Genomic DNA, 22,825 nt, shown 5'->3' on the forward strand with positions numbered 1-22,825 from the left:
GTATGCAATTTTAAATCTTACAACACCCCTAAGAGGTAGATATTATCCTCATCTGACATGAGGAAAATAACTTAGGTTTGCCTGGAGATCAAAGCTATGCTCTTATCCCCTGTACTATCCTGATTTTCCTATCTTCCCCATGGAGAGTTCAATGTTCCCTCTTCTGTTCCACCCTTAGTGACGTGCCTCCGTACTACAGCACTAATACTGCAATCCCTATTGGTTTATGTGATTCACCTCCCTCGATCTGGCCTCATCATCCCCGATTAAAGCGAGGAGAGAGGAAGGACCGGTCGAATGCTCTCGTCTCACTAGGGTTTCCTTCCACCCCTTTTCCCTGGCCCTGCGCTCTTCCTCCGTTCAGTAGACACAAAAGAAAGCTCCATCCCAGAGACACCGCTGGAACAGGTATCCCTGCAGAGAAAGGATGTTGCCGCCAGAGGGCGCCTGTGGGCTGGTCAGTGAGCGGGGGGGCGGGGCGGGGCCTAGGGGGGCGGGTCCGGAGTCGAGGGCCTGATTGGAGGTGGATAAGCCTATTTCACCCCCGCCCCTCCCCCGACTGAACCTTCCGTCTTCTTTCCACACTTCCGGTTCCGCTTCCGATTCTCACACGTCTGGGAGCTGCTGGGCTGGTTTCCAGCGAAACTTCCTGGCGCAGCCGGCCGCCCCGCAAGAATGCATTACCTAGTGCCACGGTCATGGTCGCCGTCACAGGCACCCACGACCCCACCCCTGGCCTCCTCGCAGTCCCTCTCTCTCCCTCACCCGCACCTGCCCGCAAGCTCCCCGGGGCCGCAGGTGCGGACGGCGGCGGAATTCCACGCTCCGCGAAGGCCCGCCAGCTCTGGGGAGGGGAAGGGGAGGCGTGTGCCGCTCCCAGGCTGATGTCTCAGGTGCGTGGGAAACCCCGAGGTACCGATCGGCGGGGCCTCAGCTCCCGGGGCCCGCGGTCCTAGCCACCGCGCCTCCTTGGCGTCCCCCTTCAAGTCCCAGAGAGGGGTGGGATTTTCACCCTTTGGGGTCCAGCTCACGCTTCACCCACCTCTCTGCAAATGACTTAACCTTGTTCAGGATACTCCAAACTTAAGAAGCTGTTAATTTGGTTGGATAATGAATCTCCCTACTTTTTAGAAAGGCAGCGAGAGGCTGGGGGAAGGGGGTGGTGGCGTGATCAGCTAAGTTTTCTTGAATAGTTATGGTTAAATTTGAGGCAAGAATGAAAGGTCAGCCCATGTCTGCGAAGTAGACAGGTCTTGTGTGGACCTAGAGTACCTTGGAACATATTCCACTTCGTGGATTTGTTTCCGCTGAAATTAATTTCCACAGAACTTCAGTTGCTACTTATTACTGATGTGACATCTGGGGATCCACAGAGGAGCCCTCGGTGAGGAAGGAAGGCCCCTGATTCTCTCTCTGCAGCGTTGGGCTGAACACTTCAGCGGTACAAAGCTGGCTCCTGCCTGCTCCGAGGGAGGAGCAGTGTGACAGGGACCCAGTCAGTCCACTCCCAAATCAAGCGTGCCCTCCTCTTTTCCAGGTCGTGCCTTTTTAGCCAAGAAGCATGGAGGTCATCCACCACGGGCCCTGCTGCTGCAGGGAGCTAGAAGGAGCTGACATGCTGTCAGACACCTTTTACTCGAATGCGGTGCACACTCCGCTGCAGACGGCTACTCGCCCCACTGCCTCAGAGGACAGGTGAAACAATGGATTTATATATTTAGAGGTTTAATAGATTTATATATTTTTATATATGAGAAAAAACTCTTAGGGTTATGGGGCTCTTCTGTTTACCACACCATAGGGAAGGCATAACGTGACAATCATCTAAAATCTTAACGTGCTCACACCTGTTAGGAACTTGATAAAAAGTAAGTTGGTGTATGTTTTTAAAAGGAGACATCAGCCCTGGCTGGCGTAGCTCAGTGGATTGAGTGCGGACTGGGAACCAAAGTGTCCCAGGTTCGATTCCCAGTCAGGGTACATTCCTGGGTTGCAGGCCATAACCCCCAGCCACCGCACATTGATGTTTCTCTCTCTCTCTATCTCCCTCTCTCTTTCCCCCTCCCTTCCCTCCCTAAAAATAAAATAAATAAAATCTTTAAAAAAATTATATAAAAAAATTATTTAAAAAAAAGGAGACATCAAATTCATCCACTACAGTCTAGAATTCTAGAATGATTGGTTCCTTCATTTGATAATTAATCTGTTTAATTTTTTTTTTGTTTTATAAGACCATCTGGTTAAAAATACTCCCATAGTCTGTTGTTCATAGTTGCTGCCTGAATTTTTGCTTTACCACATTTGCTGTAGCACATTAATTACAGGTTAGGATTAAAATTGCTTCTAATATATATCTAGTCATCACTCTGTGTGGGCACTGTACCAAACGCTTTCTACAGAGTAACTCGCAATCCTCAAACAACCCGGTAAGGAAAGTATTATTATTACCCCCATTGTACGTATGCAGTAACAGGTAAAACAAACTTTCCAAGATCTTAGTGCCAGCTTTTCTGTATTCTATTTCCTCAAATCATTTTGAGGGGGGGAAAATTCTCAGAACATGTGGATGGTGAAAAACTAGCCCGTGTGGTTGTTTCCTTGTTTTTATTTTTTTAATTTCACTTTACCAGACCTCTTATTTAAGAATGATTTCTTTAAGAAACCAGACTGGGAGTCACCTAGCCTCCGTTTAAAGGCTTGCAAACAGAAACCTCACTGCCACCCAGGCAGATCCATTCCAGTTCCAAACGCTGCTGATGGTTAAGTTTCTTCCCACGGAGAACATTTTTCCTCCTTGTAAGTTCCACCTGCTGACCCTGGTTCTTCCCTCTGAAGGCATGCAAAATAAGAAAAACCAGTGATTTCCAGGACAGCAGCCCTTGCTCAGAGTTCCCTTTGCCAGGCTGAACACTGCTCTCAGCAGACATTCCGACAGCATCTTCTTTCTTCTCGCATCTGAGCTTTCACTGTCCTGATCAGACATGTGCGGGGCCTGTTCCGGTTTGTCCACATGCTCTTTACGTGAAAAAGGGAAAAGGCAGCTAGTTATAAAACTAACCCATTCCTTGTGAACAATTTAGAACTCCTGGAAATCTACAACGAAAACACATTTTTTTGACAAAAAACATTATGAAATTAAAGCACAAGGAAGAAAACCTGTACTTCCTTTGTTGACCACTGTTAACATCTCAATGTGCATTCTCTCCATTCTTTTTCACTTAAAGATCATATTCAACTTATTTTTTGGAAACTGCTGTATTCATATCTGTGGGGAAGAGGGTTCAGCTCACTTCTACTGAGTTAGTCCTTACTGCACCTGCTTTTCTACTATGACATGATTCCACAAAGTGGCTGTCGGCCCAAAATTCCTACTCAGCTCCAAGGGCTAGTAGATTACCCAGAGCTTTCCTGGAGTCGGAGGGGACCCCTTACCAGGTCATGTGTGGTCGGGGGATGAGCAGGTGACCCTGGCTCATAAGCAGCATTGTGAGGTTTTCTACTTGGCCAAAAGGGACCTGAGAAGGACTTTAGGGTGGCCGTATCTGATTGGTTCTTTATCCCCTCACAAGTCCTCATCCAGCCTGGCTGGCTGTGGCTCAGTGGGTTGAGTGCCAGCCCGAGACTCCCAGTCAGGGCACATGCCTGGGTTGCAGGCCAGGTCTTCAGTGAGGGGTGCATGAGAGGCAACCACACGCTGATGTTTCTCTCTCTGTCTTTCTCCTCCCATTCCCTCTCTCTAATAATAAATAAATAAAATCTTTAAAGAAAGTCCTCATCTAAGGCTTTTCACTGAAATTTTGATCCCTTCTGTCTAAATTGTTTTATGGTTGGTTAGTATTTGGCTCCAAAACCCTTTATTGACATGAAATCAAGAGAAGCATCTTTGAGAAAGTAATCGTTTTTCATTAACTGACTATAAAATTAAACACATGTTCAGTTACCTATAAACGACAGCAAGGTATTATTGGAAGCAATACCTACATACAGCTATGTCCTTGCTCCTAAATACTAAAACCTCCTTTCCTCCATGTGGCTTCTTTCCTTTCATCGTCCCTAAATGGCAAAGCCACATTGATCGTGTATCCTCAGAACTCCTCCTACTCGCTCCCTCTTAAGACGAGGCTGGGCAGCTTACAGAAACAGGAAGTTTGCTCGTTTTCTGAGCAGCTCTGGAAGGTGCCATCAGGAGCACTTGACTGGCATCTCTGCATATCAATGCTGACGCCGATTTCTTCAGACAGGGTTCAGGCCCAACGACTCCAGACTCAAATCTCAAAAGTGAAAAACAAAAAACCAAAAAGCTTCTGGCTTTTAGGAAGCACCCTTCATAGTGGTGAGGATGAACATGAGCCCTGGTATACTCAGCTCTCAGCAGCTTAGTCTTCTAGACATGGATGTGCTGACAGGGATGCCTTTTTTAAATATCATAATGTATTTTGAACTCAGTTAATCGTCTTAATAGCAATGCAAAAGGATCTGCTCACATCAGCCTACTTTCTTTTTTCTTTCCAGAATAGGCAACACAGTGTAGCACCATTGTTCCCCACCGCTGGGGTGCAGACAGGGTGCAGCAAAATCACCTGAGAAGCTTTCTAACGCTACAAGCTCCCAGGCTCTGTCTGCAGATATCCTAGCTCAGTAGGTTTAAAGTGGATCTAGGGAATCTGCATTTTTAGAAGTTTTTTTTTTTTTTTTTTTCAGCTTATTTAGAGAACCACTGGGCTAGTAGAAAGCACTGAAAACAGTAAGAAAACCAGGATGATGGTTCTGGCTTTCCTATGGTCCTAGGGCAAGTTAATCTTCATGCTTCGGTTACTTTCTTTGCTGGTAAATTTTGAGGTAATTACAGTAGTCACTGATATATATATTCAGTTGACTGCCTCTTAAAATATCAACAAGTAGGTGGCATTCTTTTGTATTTCTTCCACTGAAAATTTACGAATGGCAGGCACAGCTATGCAGTATCACAGATGTCCGTCTCCTTTTTCCATTTAGTTGACATCTCCTTACCTCGAGCAAGTTCTCCAGCTCATTAGGCAAACAAACATATCGGTGAAGGAATTGTCTTGAGAATTGTTTAAGAGTTCGTTATATGTTCCCATTTGGTTTCTGGATTCATTCCATTGCTTTCTGATTACCAAATATTTTTTGACTATTAGCTCTCCGCCAACTAAAAATGAGAGTATCTAATAATTACTGGCTAACTCCAGCCCCCCGAGATTGAAATGTAATGTTCAAAATTCTTTAAAGTGACAGCAAAGAGAGAACTTGGTTCACCCACGGGGAGCATATCTTTCTGAAAAACAAGTAAACACTTAATTTCGTGAGATTACAGATTGTAGCCCTAATAATCTGTTATTTTCTTTATTATGGAGACATGTATGCTTTCAGCTTTAAAATTATTCCTAAAACTTGAATATTCATTTTAATGAGTTTCTTCTATAAAATTATTATTAAGGCAAAGGGTGAAAATGGGAGACGCTAAAAGAAAAGGGAAATGTGATTTATTTTTGCTTCGCCTTTTATTTTAAATGTCTTCCTGCAACTTACTGGCTGCAGATAGCTGCCTGCCCGAACGGTTCATTAACATTTACTGGCCAGTCTCTCTAGGACAGCGTAATTTATAGGAGTCAGATGTTCAGAAATTGACTCACCTAATTTAAATATAGCTTTTAAGGACTTAGATATTAAAGCTTAGGTTGTCATTAATCAAATGCATTTAAATTGTTTCCACTTCCCCAAACCATGACTGCTGGTTGTGGTCACGGTGCTGGTGGCGGCCTCCGAGGTCTGAGAGCGGAAGGCCACCGTCCCTTCTGCAGCGCCCCACATGAAGGTCTCCCGGCTCTCCTTGACCGGCTCCTGCAGAGGTCGGCAAACTTCTTCCGTAAAGGACCGGAGAGGAGATATTTTAGGTTTGGCCATCTCTGTCAAACGGCTCAACTCTGCTCTTACAGGGCAAAGACAGCCGTAGACAATAGGCAGTACATAATGAATGCCGTGGCTGTATTCCAATAAGATCTCACTTACAAAAACAAGCAGTAGGTTGGACTGGGCCTATGGCCTGTAGTTTGCCAACCTCTATTAGTGACTTCTGAGATAAAGCATTCTATTTATAAGACAGTCATGAGTGTCAGTTCTTCATTCCCACCAGCATATTTACCTTAAGCCAAGTGCCGTCTGATACAAAGAAAGAAGGAGCTCCATGGTGCATACCTCTCTCTCTGAGCTCCTCTCCCACGCTTCTAACTGGCTCCCGCTGCCCAGACATACAATCCAAAAGGCTTATAAGGGCCCATAGGATATCATTCGTGCTTCCCCCCTTGCTTTACCTCTCACTATAGCTCTTCTCTACTGGGCCTCAAGTTCCTGGATTCTCTGTCAGCTTCACTGATTTAGAGCAAAATTGAACTCTGTTTTCTCATCTCTTAAGATCTAGATAATGTTCACTCAGATCTTTATTCCATACCGTCTGGATTTCCAAAGCCTTTCTCAAAATGTATTCTAATTCGCAGGATGGGCGTAGGGGACAGTCATTACTGACTTTGAGCTCCTGGTTTCACTTACGCTCTTTCTGTTCAACATCATTTTGACCTGGACATGAAAACCAGTCATTCTTTAGTTTCTTCCAAAGACCTCATCCACACAGAGCACTTGTGAGCCTGGTAAATGTCACTGATCAGTTAGGTGTTAGAGGAAGAATCACATCACACCACACAACGTACCTTAAAGCCCCTTACTAGCCATAACTTCCATGCTCTTCAAGTCCTTTAGCGCGGCTGTCACCAGGGTTCTCCTGCTGCTCTGTCCTGCTAGCTTCTCTCTTCCCCTCCCTTTGCTCCCCTTTTGTCTCCCTCTCACAAGAGCCAGACACCAAATCTCTCTCCCTTCTGAGCAGCGTAATGTCTGAAGTTGCTGTGTCTCTTACCAACACCCATAACTGCAGAGTCTCTGCCTCTACACCAAGTGGCCTAACAAAATATTTTATCAAACAAAGCAAGTTTTCCCTAAGGATTCTGGAGCTCACATTGTCAGGAATTTTCAGTTTTATAACTTTTCTAACATCTAGGCCTTTTCACATGTTATTCCCCCGCCTAGAATCTTCCCTCTCTTCCACCTAGATGTCCTACTCATTGTTTGGACTCATCTTAGACAAGGATTCCCCCAAGAACCCTTCCTTCAGAAAGAAATCCAATTGGTGCTGCAAGGTTCCAGGGAGTATGCTACCTATCCTAAAGTTCTTAAATCCAAGGTCAAGTGATGAGCAGATGCAGACTGTGCAGAAGAGGCTACACAGCTGGTTTACTTCTAACTCACTTTTAACATGAAAGGGTAGCCTTCTGGGGTCCCAGCTTATTTTGGAGATGGTCTCCTTTAGGTTGCTCACCTGGCTGATATCTGTACCCCCCACCCTGCAAACTTTTATTTCTGCAAAATAAAAGTTTGCCAGAAGTGACACTGCCCCAAGGGCAGAAGAGTTTTCTGTGCCCATTTCCCTCTCTGGATTCCCATTTTCACTCTTAGGACGCTCTCTCTGCTCTTCCTTTCTGACTTGTTAACAACCAGTCGCTTTTAAGAACATGTTTTATTTTTTTTTTCCTTTCAGCATTGTTTTGTTTTGTTTTCTCTAGGCCAATCAATAAGGTCAAATAGAAATAGAATTCAACTTCCCCAAGAAAATTTAACCCAAAATGCAATTGGTTCCCTTTTTAAGATTTTCATATCATTGTCCTCAAGAAAAACGACCTAGTCAATAAATACTTCTTGAGCATCACGTCTTTGCAAAACACTGAACTGTGTATCCCGGGGATTCTGCAGTGAGTGTGGCAGACACCTTGTCTGTAGTGACTTGTCCTCATTTTGCTCTGCAGTGGCAACTGTGATGAATCAATGTTCTTTATTCCCTAGACATTATACTCTTCATCTCTTGGTGATAGGTAACTATTTCATTATAAAAGGATATAACTCAGGAACAGCCAGATGGAAGCGATGCATAGGGCAAGGCATTGTGGGAAGAGGCACAGAGCGTCATGCTTGAGCACGCTACTCTCCCTACATCTCCATGTGTTCACCAACACAGAAGCTCCCTTTTCAGCCTTTTTAGTTGTTTTCAGTGGGAAGGTTGGTCCAAATAATCTAGACTGCCATTACTGGGAACCGGAAGTCATTAAATCCTTCCTAATTAGGAAGCAGATCTTTCACCATAGTCTTAAGTGTTTTGTGAGACCATCTCCCTAGCCTGAATCTTTCATTACTGTGTCATTGGCTGCATCCCCAGAGACAAATCCATCTCTTTGGTCCTTGCCCATTCACTATGTATGCACGCATTCAACACACATCCATTTAGTACCTCCTATATAACGTGGATGCAGCAGGGAACAAGGTAGGGTCCCTGCCCTTCACGTCCTTGTTAAGAAAGCAGAAAGGGTCCTCTGAACTACCAGCCCCGTTAGGAAATGTCCACGTCTCCAGCCCATGGAATGGTGCAGTTGTAAGGGGTTGGACTTCTGGAGACCTGATTTCTGGGAAAGGCAACTACTGAATAAGGAGATGTTTCTAGAACTTTAGCATGTATAGGAATTATCTGAGGGCTTGTTATAACAGGTTACTGGGTTCCACCCACAGAAATTCTGATTCCTAGGTCTGAGGTGGAGCCTGAGGATTTGTATTTCTAACAAGCTCTTAGAAAAATGCTGATGTTGCTGGTTCATGGTCCACACTTTGAGAATCACTATTGAGGAAGCTCTAGACAGAGCTTAGGAGCAAGTGTTTCTGCAACTTTATAGTACTCGCCATTTTTTAATGTAAAAATATCATCTGTAGCCAAGACCAACCAATGGGGGAAGAATAGTCTTTTCAATCAATGGTGCTGGGGCAACTGGAGATCCACACGCAAAAGGATGAGATTGCACCCTCATCTCACACCGTGCATAAAGGGAGCTCAGCACGGGTCAGAGACCTGAGCTGAAGAGCTGAAACTCAAAAACCGTCAGAGAAAAAACAGGGATAAATCTCCATGATCTTGGATTTGGTGATATATTCTTAGGTGTGACACTAAAAGCACAAGCAACAAAACAAAAAAATAGATACATTGGACTTCATTTAAATTAAAAACTTGTACTTCAAAGGAAGCTATAAAAAATGAAAAGATAACATACAGAAAAGGAGAAAATATTTGCAAATCCTATCTCTGATAAGAGACTTGTATCAAGAATATATAAAGAACTCGTACATCTCATTAATAAGACAGCCCAGTTTAAAAATGGCCAAGGATCTGTGCAGACATTTTTTCAAGGAACGTATACAAATGGCCGATAAGCACATGAAAAGATGTTCAACATCATCAGTCATTAGGAAAATGCAAATTAAAACCACAAAAAGATACCACTTCACATGCACTAGAAGGGCTTTAATTTTTTTTTTTTAATTAACAAGTGTTGGCAGGCATGTGGAGAAACTGGACCGATGAATCGATGTTCTTTATTCCCTGGACATTATACTCTCCATCTCTTGGTGATAGGTAACTATTTTATTATAAAAGGATATAACTCAGGAACAGCCAAATGGAAGAGATGCATAGGGCAAGGCATCGTGGGAAGAGGCACAGAGCGTGCCTCTGTGGAAGAGGCACTTCTTGGAAGAAACTTTCCACTGGGGAAAACAGTTGGACAGTTTTTCAAAAAACTAAACAGAATTACTGAGTGACCTAGCATTCCACTGCTAGGTATATACCCGAAAGAGTTAAAAAACAAGTATTCAAACAAAAACTTGCACATAAGTGTGTGTATTCAAACAAAAACTTGCACATAAGTGTGTGTATTCAAACAAAAACTTGCACGTAAGTGTGTGGAGCAGCTTATTAACAGTAGCCAAAAGGTAGAAACAACCCAAATGTCCATCAACAGGTGCATGGTTAAAGAAAATGTCTTATAGCCATAAATGAAATAGTATTCAGCCATTAAAAGGAATGAACTACCAATATGTGATATAGTCACAAAAGACCACATATAGATTTCATTTATGCGAAATGCCCAGATTAGGCGAATCTATAGAGATAGAAAATAGAATAGTGGTTGCTTAGGGCTGGGTTTGGGAGGGGGAAGTGGGGGGAGGATAGCTAAAGAATACAAAATTTCTTTTTGAGGTGATGAAGATGTCCTAAAATGATTGTGGTGATAGTTGTACATATATGTGAATACACTGAAAACAATTTAATTGTACGCTTTAAATGCATGGATTGTGGGCCATGTGAATTATATCTCAATAGAGACATTTAAAAGAAATAAGCATACATACTACAAATGCAAAAATAAAAACAATAATCCGTAGGCCCTCCGGAATTTAACCTCATTCCTCCAGCAATCCAATGATGCCTAAATAACCAGTATCTATCATAATCTACTTAGCACTGCAGATTCTGTCTGTGTTCTAAAGACTGTGCTATAAAAATAACTTTGAAGCTATGGGAATTTTAGTTGTTTGCCTTAGTCTATTTGGGCAACCATAACAAACACCCGCAGACTGGGTAGCTCATAAACAACGCACACCTATTTCTCAGCGTTGTGGGGGCCGGAAGTCCAGCACATGGCACCGGCGGGGGCCTGTTCCGCTGAGGGCCTTCCTCCTGGTCCGTAGCCGGCACCTCCGTGCTGTGTCCTCATGTGGTGGAAGGGGCCAGCGACCCCCCGGGGTCTCTCTTCTGAGAGTATTCGTCCCACTCATAAGGGCTCCACCTGGGTGAGCTAGCCACCGCCTAAAGGCCCCGCCTTCTCGTACCATCACTTTGGGCGTCAGGATTTCAGCACATGAATTTGGGGGGACACGAACGTTCAGACCACAGTATTCCATGCTGAAGCTATTGAAAGTCTCTTTTTTCACAGGTATCAGGACTTCAGGGAGTCGTTCCAGCAGTGTAGGCTCCCCTGGGGCGCTGACAGGGAGCACGGTGGGGTGATCCCCACTTCCTTCCCTGAGGAGCACAGGCCAAAATATCGTGTCCCAGGCAAGGGGCATCAGCACTACGGATCTGGTGCAGAAACCTGGTCAAGGTAAGTAACCCTTCTGCCTTACACATCAGTGAATTAGTATTCACTTTATTTCTATTGTGAGTCCTTTTTAACTTCCTCTGCCTCCAAACTTACTTCTTTTATTGTTTATAAGAAGACACAGATGGAAAAACTAATTATACAATTTCTAATTGTGAAGTCAGTAAAAAAAAAATCTGTGTTTATGGTAGTCTTTCTGTTCTTAGAGGTGTTCAAGTATTATGATCAGAAATTTGGATTCATTTAATTGCCTCACTAATCACATTTTATCTAAAACTAAATATGAATATTCCTGCAAGAGATTCAATTAAAAATGTGTTTGCTCGAACAAATAGCTGGTCTAATGTATGCAGAAGTTCTTGATTTGGGGGGACTTTTGATTTCTAATTTGTTCATCAATCTATAGTGATGAGAACCTGTTGGGCATTGTCTTCAATTACTAAAATATTTCAGTAATCATTTATAAATCTTAAAGTCACTCTTTCAGCAACTTTATTTAAAACACAGATTAAAACTGAAGAGAAAGGAAAAAAAAACCTAAGCAGCAAAGAAAATGTCACATTAATTATTTACTAAAAATTATGAAATTCAGTCAAAATAAAATCCATCAAACCTCCACACAGAGTCCTTATTCCTGCTTTCTCTAACAATCCCGGTTACCTAGCTTACTGACTGTCTAGTGTGGTTTGTTGTTCTAAAGCTGTCAAGAGAAATTAGGAAAGAAAAGCCACAGCTAGAGAGAGAGAGACGGTGACCAGAGGGTCACATGGCAACCGATGACCTTTGCAAAGCCTCAGTACAGCCGTCTGAAGCAGACGAAGGGGAAGGTGCTCACTTCCCACAGGGAAGACCCAGAGTCCCAGCAGGTCCTGCACCCAGCCCCAAGTCGAGGGTCTCCGTGGGACGTTCAGTCCTGATGTTCAGTTACAAACTCGTCCCAATAACCCACATGTGTGCCCTTGCTGAACCCCCAATAATACACCCTGTATGAAATAATCAGGAAAAAGGAGAAGAAAAATTAGTTAATATATTAAAGTATCCAGGACATAATAAGGAAGAAAATATGGGATGTGACTATAGTGCTTGTTTCTACAGCTGGCCTGAGGCTCTTGTTGCTGTTACAGTTTCCTTGCCCTCAGCCCGAACCTGAGCTGGTAGGAGTTCATTATCTGGGGGGCGGGGAGCGGGGGGCAACCCCAAATTCTGCTTCTGAGAGATCTAAACTTTTAGTGTGAGGTTGCCACAGTATTCCATTCACTTTATGCCCCTGGAAACAATACTAGGAGGTGTCCAAAAAACTCTTTAGGCTCTAGAAATGCTCCTTTCACACTCCCATCATTGTATATCAGCAATCCTTTGCCCTGGACTTTAAGGGTCAGTCACCCCAGCCTACCTGGTACAGTCCTTTCTTATCTGCTTTCTCCAGAGTCACAACAAGCCCCAGATTACCACATTCTCAGTTCAACTTCCGGGTCAGTGGGACCATTGTTGTGTTCTCTGATAGAAGTGTTTCGCCCTTGACCTCTAAACCAGCAAAGACCCAGGCTGTGTAGGAAGTTTACTTCTCAAGTGTAACAGAAAGTGAATGGCGAGAGGCATCATCCCCACTTTTACTCTTTGCTTTTTCAACTGTGTGTTCTGGCTTTGGGGGAAGCTGTTTATTGGTTATTGCTTCAGAGCATGTGCCACACTCAGCCATAACTGAATCTTCGATACCTATTCTGCTGTTCTGTATATCTGAAAAGACCAGTGAATCCTTAAATTCAACCACTGCCTCATTTCCTGTGTGGTAAATTACTTAAGTCGAAAGTACTATCATTTAAGTGACATGCAGTGATTAAGGCATTCAGGAGTCCACCAGTGATGTGACCGGCAGGAGTATGGCGAGAAGGGAAGGGAAATCCATGTTTGCAAGTGTCTAGTCCTGTGATGATAAATCCCCTTTCATAGTGGAAGGGTCCAGGGTGATCAGCCTCCCACTGGATGGCTGACTAGGACGCCCAGGGAGATTTTTCTATCTGCAGTATTTAGGGTTGGTGACTTCTGGCAAACTCAGATGTGGCCAGGTCTGTTTTGATGAGGGTGAAGTTCATGTTGACGAGTCCACCCAAAACGACTTCTGTCTCTGCCGCCATGCTAACTCAGTTTACGGACCCACTGAGCGAGCACTGGGGTGACCAGAGAAAGCTGGACTGATGCGCACAGAGGTGCTCGTTTTACCTACCTCGTTAATCAGAACATTCTCGATCTGGGGGTTTTCTGGGTGAGCATTCTGTGGGGTACACAAAACCCTCACGCTCTACGGTCTTTCTTAGAGGCTAAGAAAGCAAGCTTTTGGAACCTACATTGGGGGGATGAGATGTAAGGTGGGTGTTCAAAAGATAATGGGCAGCCGGCTGCAAGGGACAGTTGAGTGCTACAATCTGTTGAAACATTACAAGCACCAAGAGTGAAGGCTTCGGGCGATAACGTGTTCATGTAGGTTCATCGATTGTGACCAATAGACACTCTGGTGACAAATGTTGGCCGTGAGTGAGGCTAAGGATGTGCCAGGGTACAGTGGATATGGGAAAATCTCTCTCCCTGCCTCTCAACTTTGCTGGGAAATTAAAACTGCTCTAAAATATTACCTTTTTAAAAAAATGTACGAGGTCCAGCCTCCTTTGACCACAGCCCCACCGATCCCAATCTCTTTCCCAGAGAGAACTGCAGACACCATTTTGGTGAGTCTCCTTGAGTCACTCCTTGCATTGTGCATTTACATAATCACACAGGCACCCATTGAAAATATATTGTGTTATTTTATGTGTGGATATACTTAATATAATATATAGATGAGGCAAGTTCTTTTTACCACTATATAATATAGCCATTATAAATACAGATCTACCTCATTCTTTTTAATTTCTCATAGTATTCCACAATATGGATACGGCATAAATTTTTTAGCCATTCTCGTAGTTTTTCCCCTATTTTTGGTTTTTTGTTTTGTTTTGGTTTGGTTTTCACAGTAACTATAAGTAATGAATGAGCTCAAACAATCCTGCTTGAGCTCGTACTCAAATGTTTCTCCAGAGAAAGTCCTAAGTGGAAGTTATGGTCTTGGTAGTGGCTAAAAGTATCCGTTTCCCCATTCTCTTGGCCAACTGTATTATGGTATCAAACAGTACAATTTTTGCCTATCTAATGAGTATTTTGTTTATTAGAATGTGTTTCTCTGCTTAGGTTGAGTACTTTTTTCTTAGGTATTGCCATTTACATTTTCTTTTCTGTTCTTTTTCTTTCTCCATTTTTATTGTTTGTCTTTTAGCTGTAGATTCTTAGTTGTTCTTTATGTTCTGTGTATTAATCCTTTACATATCTTCATTGCAAGTATTTCTTCCAATCTGTGTTTTATTTGAGATTTTTATGCTGTCCTGTCTTTACATTTTTCCTTTTTTAAGTACATTTTATTGATTATACTGTTACAGTTGTCCCATTTTTTTCTCCCCTTTACCCCCCTCTGCCCTGCACACCCCCTCCCACCAGCATTCCCCCTGTTAGTTCATGTGCATGGGTTGTATATGTAAGGTCTTTGACTTCTTCATTTCCTATACTATACTTAACTTCCCTCTGTCTATTTTGTTCCTACCAGTTAGGCTTCTTATTCCCTGTACCTTTTCTCCCCATTCTCTTCCCACCCCCACTCCCCACTGATAACCCTCCTTGTGATCTCCATTTCTGTGATTCTGTTCCTACTCTAGTTGTTTGCCTAGTTTGTTTTTGTTTTTGTTTTTAGGTTTGGTTGTTGACAGTTGTGAGTTTATCATTTACTATTCATATTTTTTATCTTCTTTTTTTTTTTAGATAAATCCCTTTAACATTTCATATAGTAAGGGCTTGGTGATGATGAACTCCTTTAACTTGACCTTATCTGAAAAGCACTTTATCTGCCCTTCCATTCTAAATGATAGTTTTGCTGGATAGAATAATCTTGGATGTAGGTCCTTGCCTTTCATGACTTTGAATACTTCTTTCCAGCCCCTTCTTGTCTGCAAGTTTTCTTTTGAGAAGTCAGCTGCTAGTCTTATGGGACTTCCTTTGTAGGTAACTATCTCCTTTTCTCTTGATGCTTTTAAGATTCTCTCCTTATCTTTAATCTTGGGTAATGTAATTATGATGTGTCTTGGTGTATGCTTCCTTGGGACTCTCTGAGCTTCCTGGACTTGCATGTCTATTTCCTTTGCCGGATTGGGGAAGTTCTCCTTCATTATTTTTTCAAATAAGTTCTGAATTTATTGCTCTTCCTCTTCTCCTTCTCACACCCCTATGATTTGGATGTTGGAACCTTTAAAGTTGTCCCCAAGGTTCCTAAGCCTCTCCTCATGTTTTGAATTCTTATTTCTTCATTCTGTACCAGTTGAATATTTATTTCTTCCTTCTGTTCCAAATCTTTGATTTGAGTATCCATTTCCTTCCCTTTACTGTTGGTTCCCTGTATATTCTTTATTTCACTTGGTATAGACTTTACTTCTTCCTTTATTTTGCATCTGCACTCAATCATTTCTGTGAGCATCCTGATTACTAGTGTTTTGAACTCTGCATTTGGTATGTTGGCTACCTCCTTGTTGCTTAGTTCTTCTTTTGAAGTTTTGATCTATTCTTTTATTTGGGCCATATTTCTTTGTCTCAGTGCACCTGTTACATTGTAAGGGGCAGAGTCTTAGGTATTCACCAGGATGGGGCAACCCACAAAGCTGCATTGTGGTACACTGTACATAAGGAGAGGGGTCAGAAAGGGAACAATGCCACTTGCTTGGCTCTCACCCTGGTTTCAGTCACTTTCCTTGCTTCCCACAAGCAGATTGTGCCCTTTGAGGTGCTGATTCCTGGATGGGTGGGTTCACGTATGTTCTAGGACCCCATGGGTCTCTGCAGTAAACTCTCCTGTGAGGCTGGGAGTTTCTCCTGCTGCCTCAACCCCCACAGTTTTTTACAGCCAGAGGTTTTGAGGCTTTATTCCCTTGCACTGGAACCCTGGGTTGCATGGTCCATCTTGCTCCCCAGTTGTTCCTCCCAGCTTATCTGCACACGAATGTGGAACCACTCGGTCTGCCAGCTGCCACCCTTGCCCACCCTGGTCCTCCAGCTGCCTTTAGGGTGTCTTCCCACCGGGCTTTCCATCTCCAGCCCTCCTACCAGTCTGGATGAATGTTTCTTTAATGCCTTCATTGTCAGGCTTCCACACAGTTCGATTTTCTGGCAGTTCTGGTTGTTTTTGTTTTTAAATTGGTGGTTATCCTTATTTTGTGCAAGGAAGTGAAGCTTATCTACCTACGCCTGCATCTTGGCCAAAATCTCCTGAAACTTCACATTTTTTAAAAGAAAAATCTTATTTAAAATGTTTTTCCTACCAAGACAAAAAAAATATTCTTGTATATTTTCTTTTAATATTTGTCTGTATTGCCCAATTCTTTAGATTTTAATCCATCCAAAATTATCTTTGTGAGTAGTACAAAACAAAAATCTATTTTTTTCAAATGGCTAGTGATTTTTTCCTGCATTGTTTATATTTTCTTTTCTTTTTTATTGAATTTCTTGGGGTGATATTAGTTGATAAGATTATATAGGTTTCAGGTATACAATTCTACAACACGTAATCTATATATTGTATTGTATTCACCACCCCAAGTCAAGTATCCTTCCATCACCACTTATCCCCCCCTTTACCCTCTCCTACCTCCCTCAACTCTTCTTCCCTCTCCTGTTTATTGAAAAGTAAATCCTTCTCTGCTGATTTAAAATATCTCCTTTTCATAAGCTGAATTTCCCTATACATATAGTTGTACTAATCTATTTGTCTTTTCCTGTCTCACAGTTATACTGTATTAACTTGAAAAGATGTTCAATTTAATCTTTTCTTTCTTTTCAGAAAGCTTCCTATTGAACAATTCTATTATTTGACACAGAACAAAAAAAGTGACATCTATACAAACGATTCATTGTAAGTTTTGGGTTTATTGTCCTTATATAAGATCAAATAACATTTTTAAGTGAAAATGAATTATATTAGAAATAAAAAAGCCCCAAAATGGAAAGTTTTAGAAAATACAAAAGTGTTCCTTTTTTAAAAAATAGAGAGCATTAATAATAAAAACAAAGACCAAACATGTGACAAAAATAAAACAAATAAACCTAAAACATACTAATTGTTTGTGGTATTTAAACAAGTAAAGAGAAAAATGGATATATGGAAGAGTAATGTTTGAAGGAATTCATACAGACCATCTTGGTCATTTCCCGGCCTTTGACCTAGTTACTCAGTCTAATGGGAATATGACTTTAAGTGTTCACAGAAAATGCCCCAGTGCCCTCAACACAATGTTTAATTAGAATTTTATAAGATGTTCATTATGGTAATCTACAAATAACTTAGTAACATTATTCCCTAAGTCTCTTTTGGATAAGGAATACTTGGTCATTATTTTTTACTTATTGAAATAGTTTGTTGTATATAATATAAAAATCATACTTTTTAATATCCAGATAAAAATAAAATACTGACAATATTGAAGTAACAATGAAAATATCCCTTCTTTGCCTTTAACTATTAGAATTATTAGGAATGTTTATAGGTAAGAAGTTAGTATAGATCTTCGCCACAAGAGGGAGCCAAAAAAGACATATTTGTGGTTACCAAAACTTGTTTATCCCTTTGGGATTAGTTAACTTGGAAAGTAGATATGGAGTGTAGCAGTAAAATACTAGAATGATTCAGGTCATGGAATTGGTGTCTCTAAGCCTGTTTTCTTTTCATTCATTTTATTTCAAACTTTGAGGGTTTCTTTTTTTAGAAGCTTTCCTTTTACTTGAAAAAAAAGTTTCCACTTTGACTCAAATCAACTTTAGGCATAGACTTGTCAATATCGAAGTTAAATTTGTCACACAAAAAATTTTTGCACACTGACCTAATGTTTCATAAATAACAGCCAATCTAGTAACTCTAGATCCCTTGGATTTTTATATTCATTGTCCCACTTTCCCCAACTCAACCAGAAATATAACTAGAAGATGAAACTTTTTTTTACTTCAAAATCCATCAGCTTAGAATCCAAATAACGAAGGATATAAACATTTGTGGTTTATGTGTTAATAATATAGACTAATAAAATTTAAGGTTAATATACCATTTTCTAAACAGAGAAACATAAAAAATTAAAGAGTATATGCAATTTTACTGATCTTTACTGTCAACTGATTAACAGTTGACAGTTCTGTTCATTTTTTATGCCTGAAATATTTCAGAAATATTTGAGTAATTTGAAACTAACTGTTAGAATCCGATGGACATGGATGGCAATCCTTTCATAGTGTGGGCTTTGTTCCTGGGCAGCGTAATTAGTAAATAAATACACAGCCTTCAGATGAATGCAGAAAAGGCATACCTTTAGAAGCTTGTGGGTCTTGTCCTAGCCTCTCTGTCAACTGGGAGAGATCAGCAATCCTAGACAAAAGGTCAAAGAACATACAGTACTGATATATCTTCTCCAACCAGGCCACACTCAGGTGACTTTAGGTCACGTAATTGCACCACATGCATGGTGGCAGGCTGCCTCAGAGAACTTTCACTACCACCTGACTATGAGGGTGAATGTCAGAAAACCAGAGCTCTCTTATCCTTAGAAGCAGGCAGTTCTAACTGCATTGCAAATAAGAAATGCAGAACAGAACACCTGCTACATTAGGCCACTCACCAAGCCTGGGAGACATAGCAGCTGTACCCAGTACATAGAAACACAGGGAGGTGGCCAAAATGAGGTGACAAGAACCATATCCTGAATGAAATAACTGAACAAAAAGCCAGGAAAAAAATGGAGACAAGTAATCTACTCGATACAGAGTTCAAAACACTGGTTATAAGACTCAAGGAACCTAGTGAGGACCTCAACAGCATAACAAAGGACCAGTCAGAAATAAAGGATACACTAACTGAAATGAGGAATAATTTATAGGGAATCAACAGTAGAGTAGATGAAGCTGAAAATCAAACCACCAATTTGGAACATAAGAAGCAAAAACACCCAATCAGAAGAGCAAAAACAAAAAAGAATCCAAAAATATGAGGATAGTGTAAGAAGCCATCTAGGACAACCTCAAGCATACCAACATTCACATCATGGAGATGCCAGAAGTAGAAGAGATACAGCAAGAAATTGAAAACCTATTGAAAAAATAATAACAGAAACCTTCCCTAACCTGGTGAAGGAAATAGACATACAAGTCCAGGAAGCACAGAGAGTCCCAAACAAGATGAACCCAAAAAAGGCCCATACCAAGATACATCATAAATAAAATATTGGGTTGGCCAAATATTTCAGTTTTTCCATAAGATGGCTCTAGTTGTGCTTAGTTGTCTTTAACTTCATTTAAAACAATTTTGTTAGATTGTATTGTGACAGCTGTCATATCAGCATGCATTTAAAACATCTTATCAAAATTGATAAGTTTTTGTGTAGCCATTTTAATATTGAAGATGGAAGAAAATGAACAACATTTTCAGCATATTATGCTTTATTATTTCAAGAAAGGTAAAAACACAACTGAAACACAACAAAAGGTTTGTGCAGTGTATGGAGAAGGTGCTGTGACTGATCAGACACGTCAGAAGTGGTTTGCAAAGTTTCATGCCAGAGATTTTTTGCTGGACAGTGCTCTGTAGTCCAGTAGAAGTTGATAGTGATCCAATCAAGCCATTAATTGAGGACAACCAACATTATACCATGCAGGAGATAACCGACATACCCAAAACATACAAATCAATAAAGTTATTGGTGAAAATGAAAAATATATCTTTCATTTTTTCACAAAAGCTAAACAGACTTTCTGACCAACACAATAAAAAAGGTTGAAGACAGAATGAATCTTAAAAGCAGCAATAGAAAAATAGTTGGCTGTCTACAAAGGTGCTCCCATAAGACTGTCAGCTGATTTCTCAACAGAAACTTTTCAGGCCAGAGGGGATTGGCAAAAAATATTCAAAGTCATGAAAAGCAGGGACATACAGCCAAGACTGCTCTACTCAGCAAAGCTATCATTTAGAATTGATGCAGATAAAGAGCTTCCAAAACAAGAAAAAACTAAAGGAGTTCACCATGACCAACCCATTATTACATGACATGTTAAAGGGACTTATTTAAGAAAAAGAAGCATAAAACTATGAATAATGAAAGTGATAATAAATACATATCTATCAACAATTGAATCTAAGAAACAAACTAAGCAAACAAGAAGAACAAAGACAAAATCATGGATACAGATAGCGTTTTGATGGTTGCCAGATTGGAGGGGGATGGGGGGGGAGTGGGTGAAGAGGCGAGGGGGTTAAGAAGTACAAATAGGTAGTTACTGAATAGCCATGGAGATGTAAAGTACAGTGTAGGAAATGGAGTGGCCAAAGGACTTATACACATGACCCATGGACATGAACAATGGTATAAGGATTGCCTGAGGGAGTGGGGTGTACTGGGTGGACGGGACAAAGGGAGAAAATTTGAGACAATTGTAATACCATAATCAGTAAAATGTAATTTAAAGAAACGATTTGATACAGTTGATATTATCTTAGAGACACTGTAGTTGGAAAATGGATATTTTTCTATTCCTATGCAAGTTTCTAATAGGAATGTAAGCTTTAAAAAGTCCTTAATAAAAATTAGGATTTGTTTCTTCTTTTTATTCTAGGATGCCCAAACCACCTAATTCAATGGTACGGTAAGTATGCAATGTGTATTTTCCTTCCCAGTTCTGTTCAAGAAAACAGTGTTGGCAATCTGCAGGTCTTAGTGTGAGGACAAATGAGACTTTTCATGAAAGGTTTTTTAACAAGTGGCAGGAGAGGCTGGCAGAAGTCCAAAGTAACATTACTCTTTTCCTCCAATTATATCCCTTGCTATTCTTTTTTTTTAAATCCTCATTGAGGATATGTTTATTTTTATTCATTTAAGAGAGAGAGGAGGTGGGGGGGAGAAAAACAATGATGTGAGAAATTTTCACTGGTTGCCTCCCACATGTGCCCTGACCAGGGACCAAACCTGCACCCTAGGTGCATGCCCTGACCGCAGATGAACCCACACCCTTTTGCCATACGGGACAATGCCCCAACCAACTCAGCCACCCGGCCAGGGCACTAATCTCACCTTTTACTCTCGTTTTCTAGTAATATATAAATGTTTTTCTATTCCATGTACTTCCTAATCTCCATTTTCTTCTAACTTAGATAGCTCTCCCAGGTTTTTTAAACCTCTGCTAGTTTGTCAAATGATAGGAAAATTATATCCCTATGGTCTTTTTGACTTGTTGAATTTTCTTTCTTTCAGTGTACTAGCTACCTTTGGCTTTGTGATTTCTGAACAGCACTGTGTACACGTACAGGCAGTATATATTGTTGATTGATTGCTTAAAGAAACAGATGGCCTGCCCTAACCAGTATGGCTCAAAGGGTTGAGCACCATCCCCAAAACCAAAAGGTCGCTGGTTCGATTCCCAGTCAGGGCACATTCACAGGTTGCAAGCCAGGTCTCTGCTCGGGGGGGCGTGAGTGGAAACCAATTGGTGTTTCTCTCCTACATCAATGTTTCTTTCCCTCTCTTTCTCCCTCCCTCCTCCTCTCTCTAAAAATAAATAAAATCTTAGAAAAAGGAAAAAAAGAAGAAACGGATGGCCTGTGTTGACAGTTCAATCCAAGATGGTCAGAGATCACTTTGTGTACTGAAGCTAAATGCTCCAAATGATGCCATAAAATAAAGTACTAGAATCCTCTTAAAACAAGAGACAAGAATTAAAAGCAACTAGAAATTCTAAAAACTATAATATTCATGTATCTTCTGCTTCATATTTGTATGTCAGCTGTGAAAGTTATTCACTGATAAAGAATTCATTATCATTTACTTAAAAATTATGGTAAATTTATTTATTTATTTGTGTAGCACAATTAAGAAAATTTCAGCCCTGGCTGGTGTGGTTCATTGGATTGAGCTCTGGCCTGCAAACCAAAGGGTCGCTAGTTCAATTCACAGTCTAGGGCACATGCCTGGGTTGGGGGCCAGTTCCCCAGTAGGGGGAGCACAAGAGGCAACCACATGCTGATGTTTCTCTCCCTTTTTCTCCCTCCCTTCCCCTCTCTCTAAAAATAAATAAACACAATCTTTTTTAAAATGTTCATATCTCTTATGGTATATATTCCACCAGAATGCTAACTACATGAGTATAGGGACTTGGGCTCACCATCATGTCCCCAGGGATTAGACCAGTCCCTGCCACAAAGAAGGGTTCCAATGAACACTTAATTAGTTTTTTTAAAGTGCACTTCTGTTTTGTTTGCTCAACTACATCTCAGCAAAATCTGCTCCCCGTACCCGATTGAACACCCCTACCACACGCACATCTGCCGCGGGGCCATGTTCCCGACCTTCACGTCCCCCGAGGACCTCTACGCCGGCATCAAAGCCCGGAGCCAGCAGCCGTTCCCACCCACCATGCCAGCGAAGGGTTATGATACGGTGGTTCTGAAGACAAGAGGTAAAACATGATTTAAAAGCAGAACGGTATTGATTCTTCTTGAATTTGGAGTTTATTCGACAATAAAATTAAAGAAAGTGGGGCAAAGGACTCGAGTCACAGAAGTGTGACCCAGCAGATAGAAAAGTCATTCTCAGCTGTGGCAGCACTTTCAACTCAGCCGGGTCCTCACCACCCGCCCGTGTCATTCAGATTCTTTGCAGGCGCTCTGAACCCTTCCTCTC

General features: G+C 41.4%; 1 protein-coding gene across 1 annotated transcript in view; it reads left to right on the plus strand.

Moving 5' to 3' along the window:
* Positions 1-602: 602 nt before the first annotated feature.
* C10H7orf31 (chromosome 10 C7orf31 homolog) overlaps positions 603-22,825 on the plus strand; it is a 30,223-nt gene continuing 8,000 nt past the window's right edge. The window contains exons 1-6 of the mRNA XM_028525937.2: positions 603-893; positions 1,538-1,695; positions 10,881-11,048; positions 16,957-17,028; positions 20,766-20,795; positions 22,420-22,601. Of these exons, the coding sequence (XP_028381738.1) occupies positions 1,562-1,695; positions 10,881-11,048; positions 16,957-17,028; positions 20,766-20,795; positions 22,420-22,601 (586 nt within the window). The 5' untranslated portion in view covers positions 603-893; positions 1,538-1,561. The remainder of the gene's footprint in view (positions 894-1,537; positions 1,696-10,880; positions 11,049-16,956; positions 17,029-20,765; positions 20,796-22,419; positions 22,602-22,825) is intronic.

The sequence above is a fragment of the Phyllostomus discolor genome, chromosome 10 (genome assembly GCF_004126475.2).
Source record: "Phyllostomus discolor isolate MPI-MPIP mPhyDis1 chromosome 10, mPhyDis1.pri.v3, whole genome shotgun sequence".
NCBI classification, from domain to species: Eukaryota; Metazoa; Chordata; class Mammalia; order Chiroptera; family Phyllostomidae; genus Phyllostomus; species Phyllostomus discolor.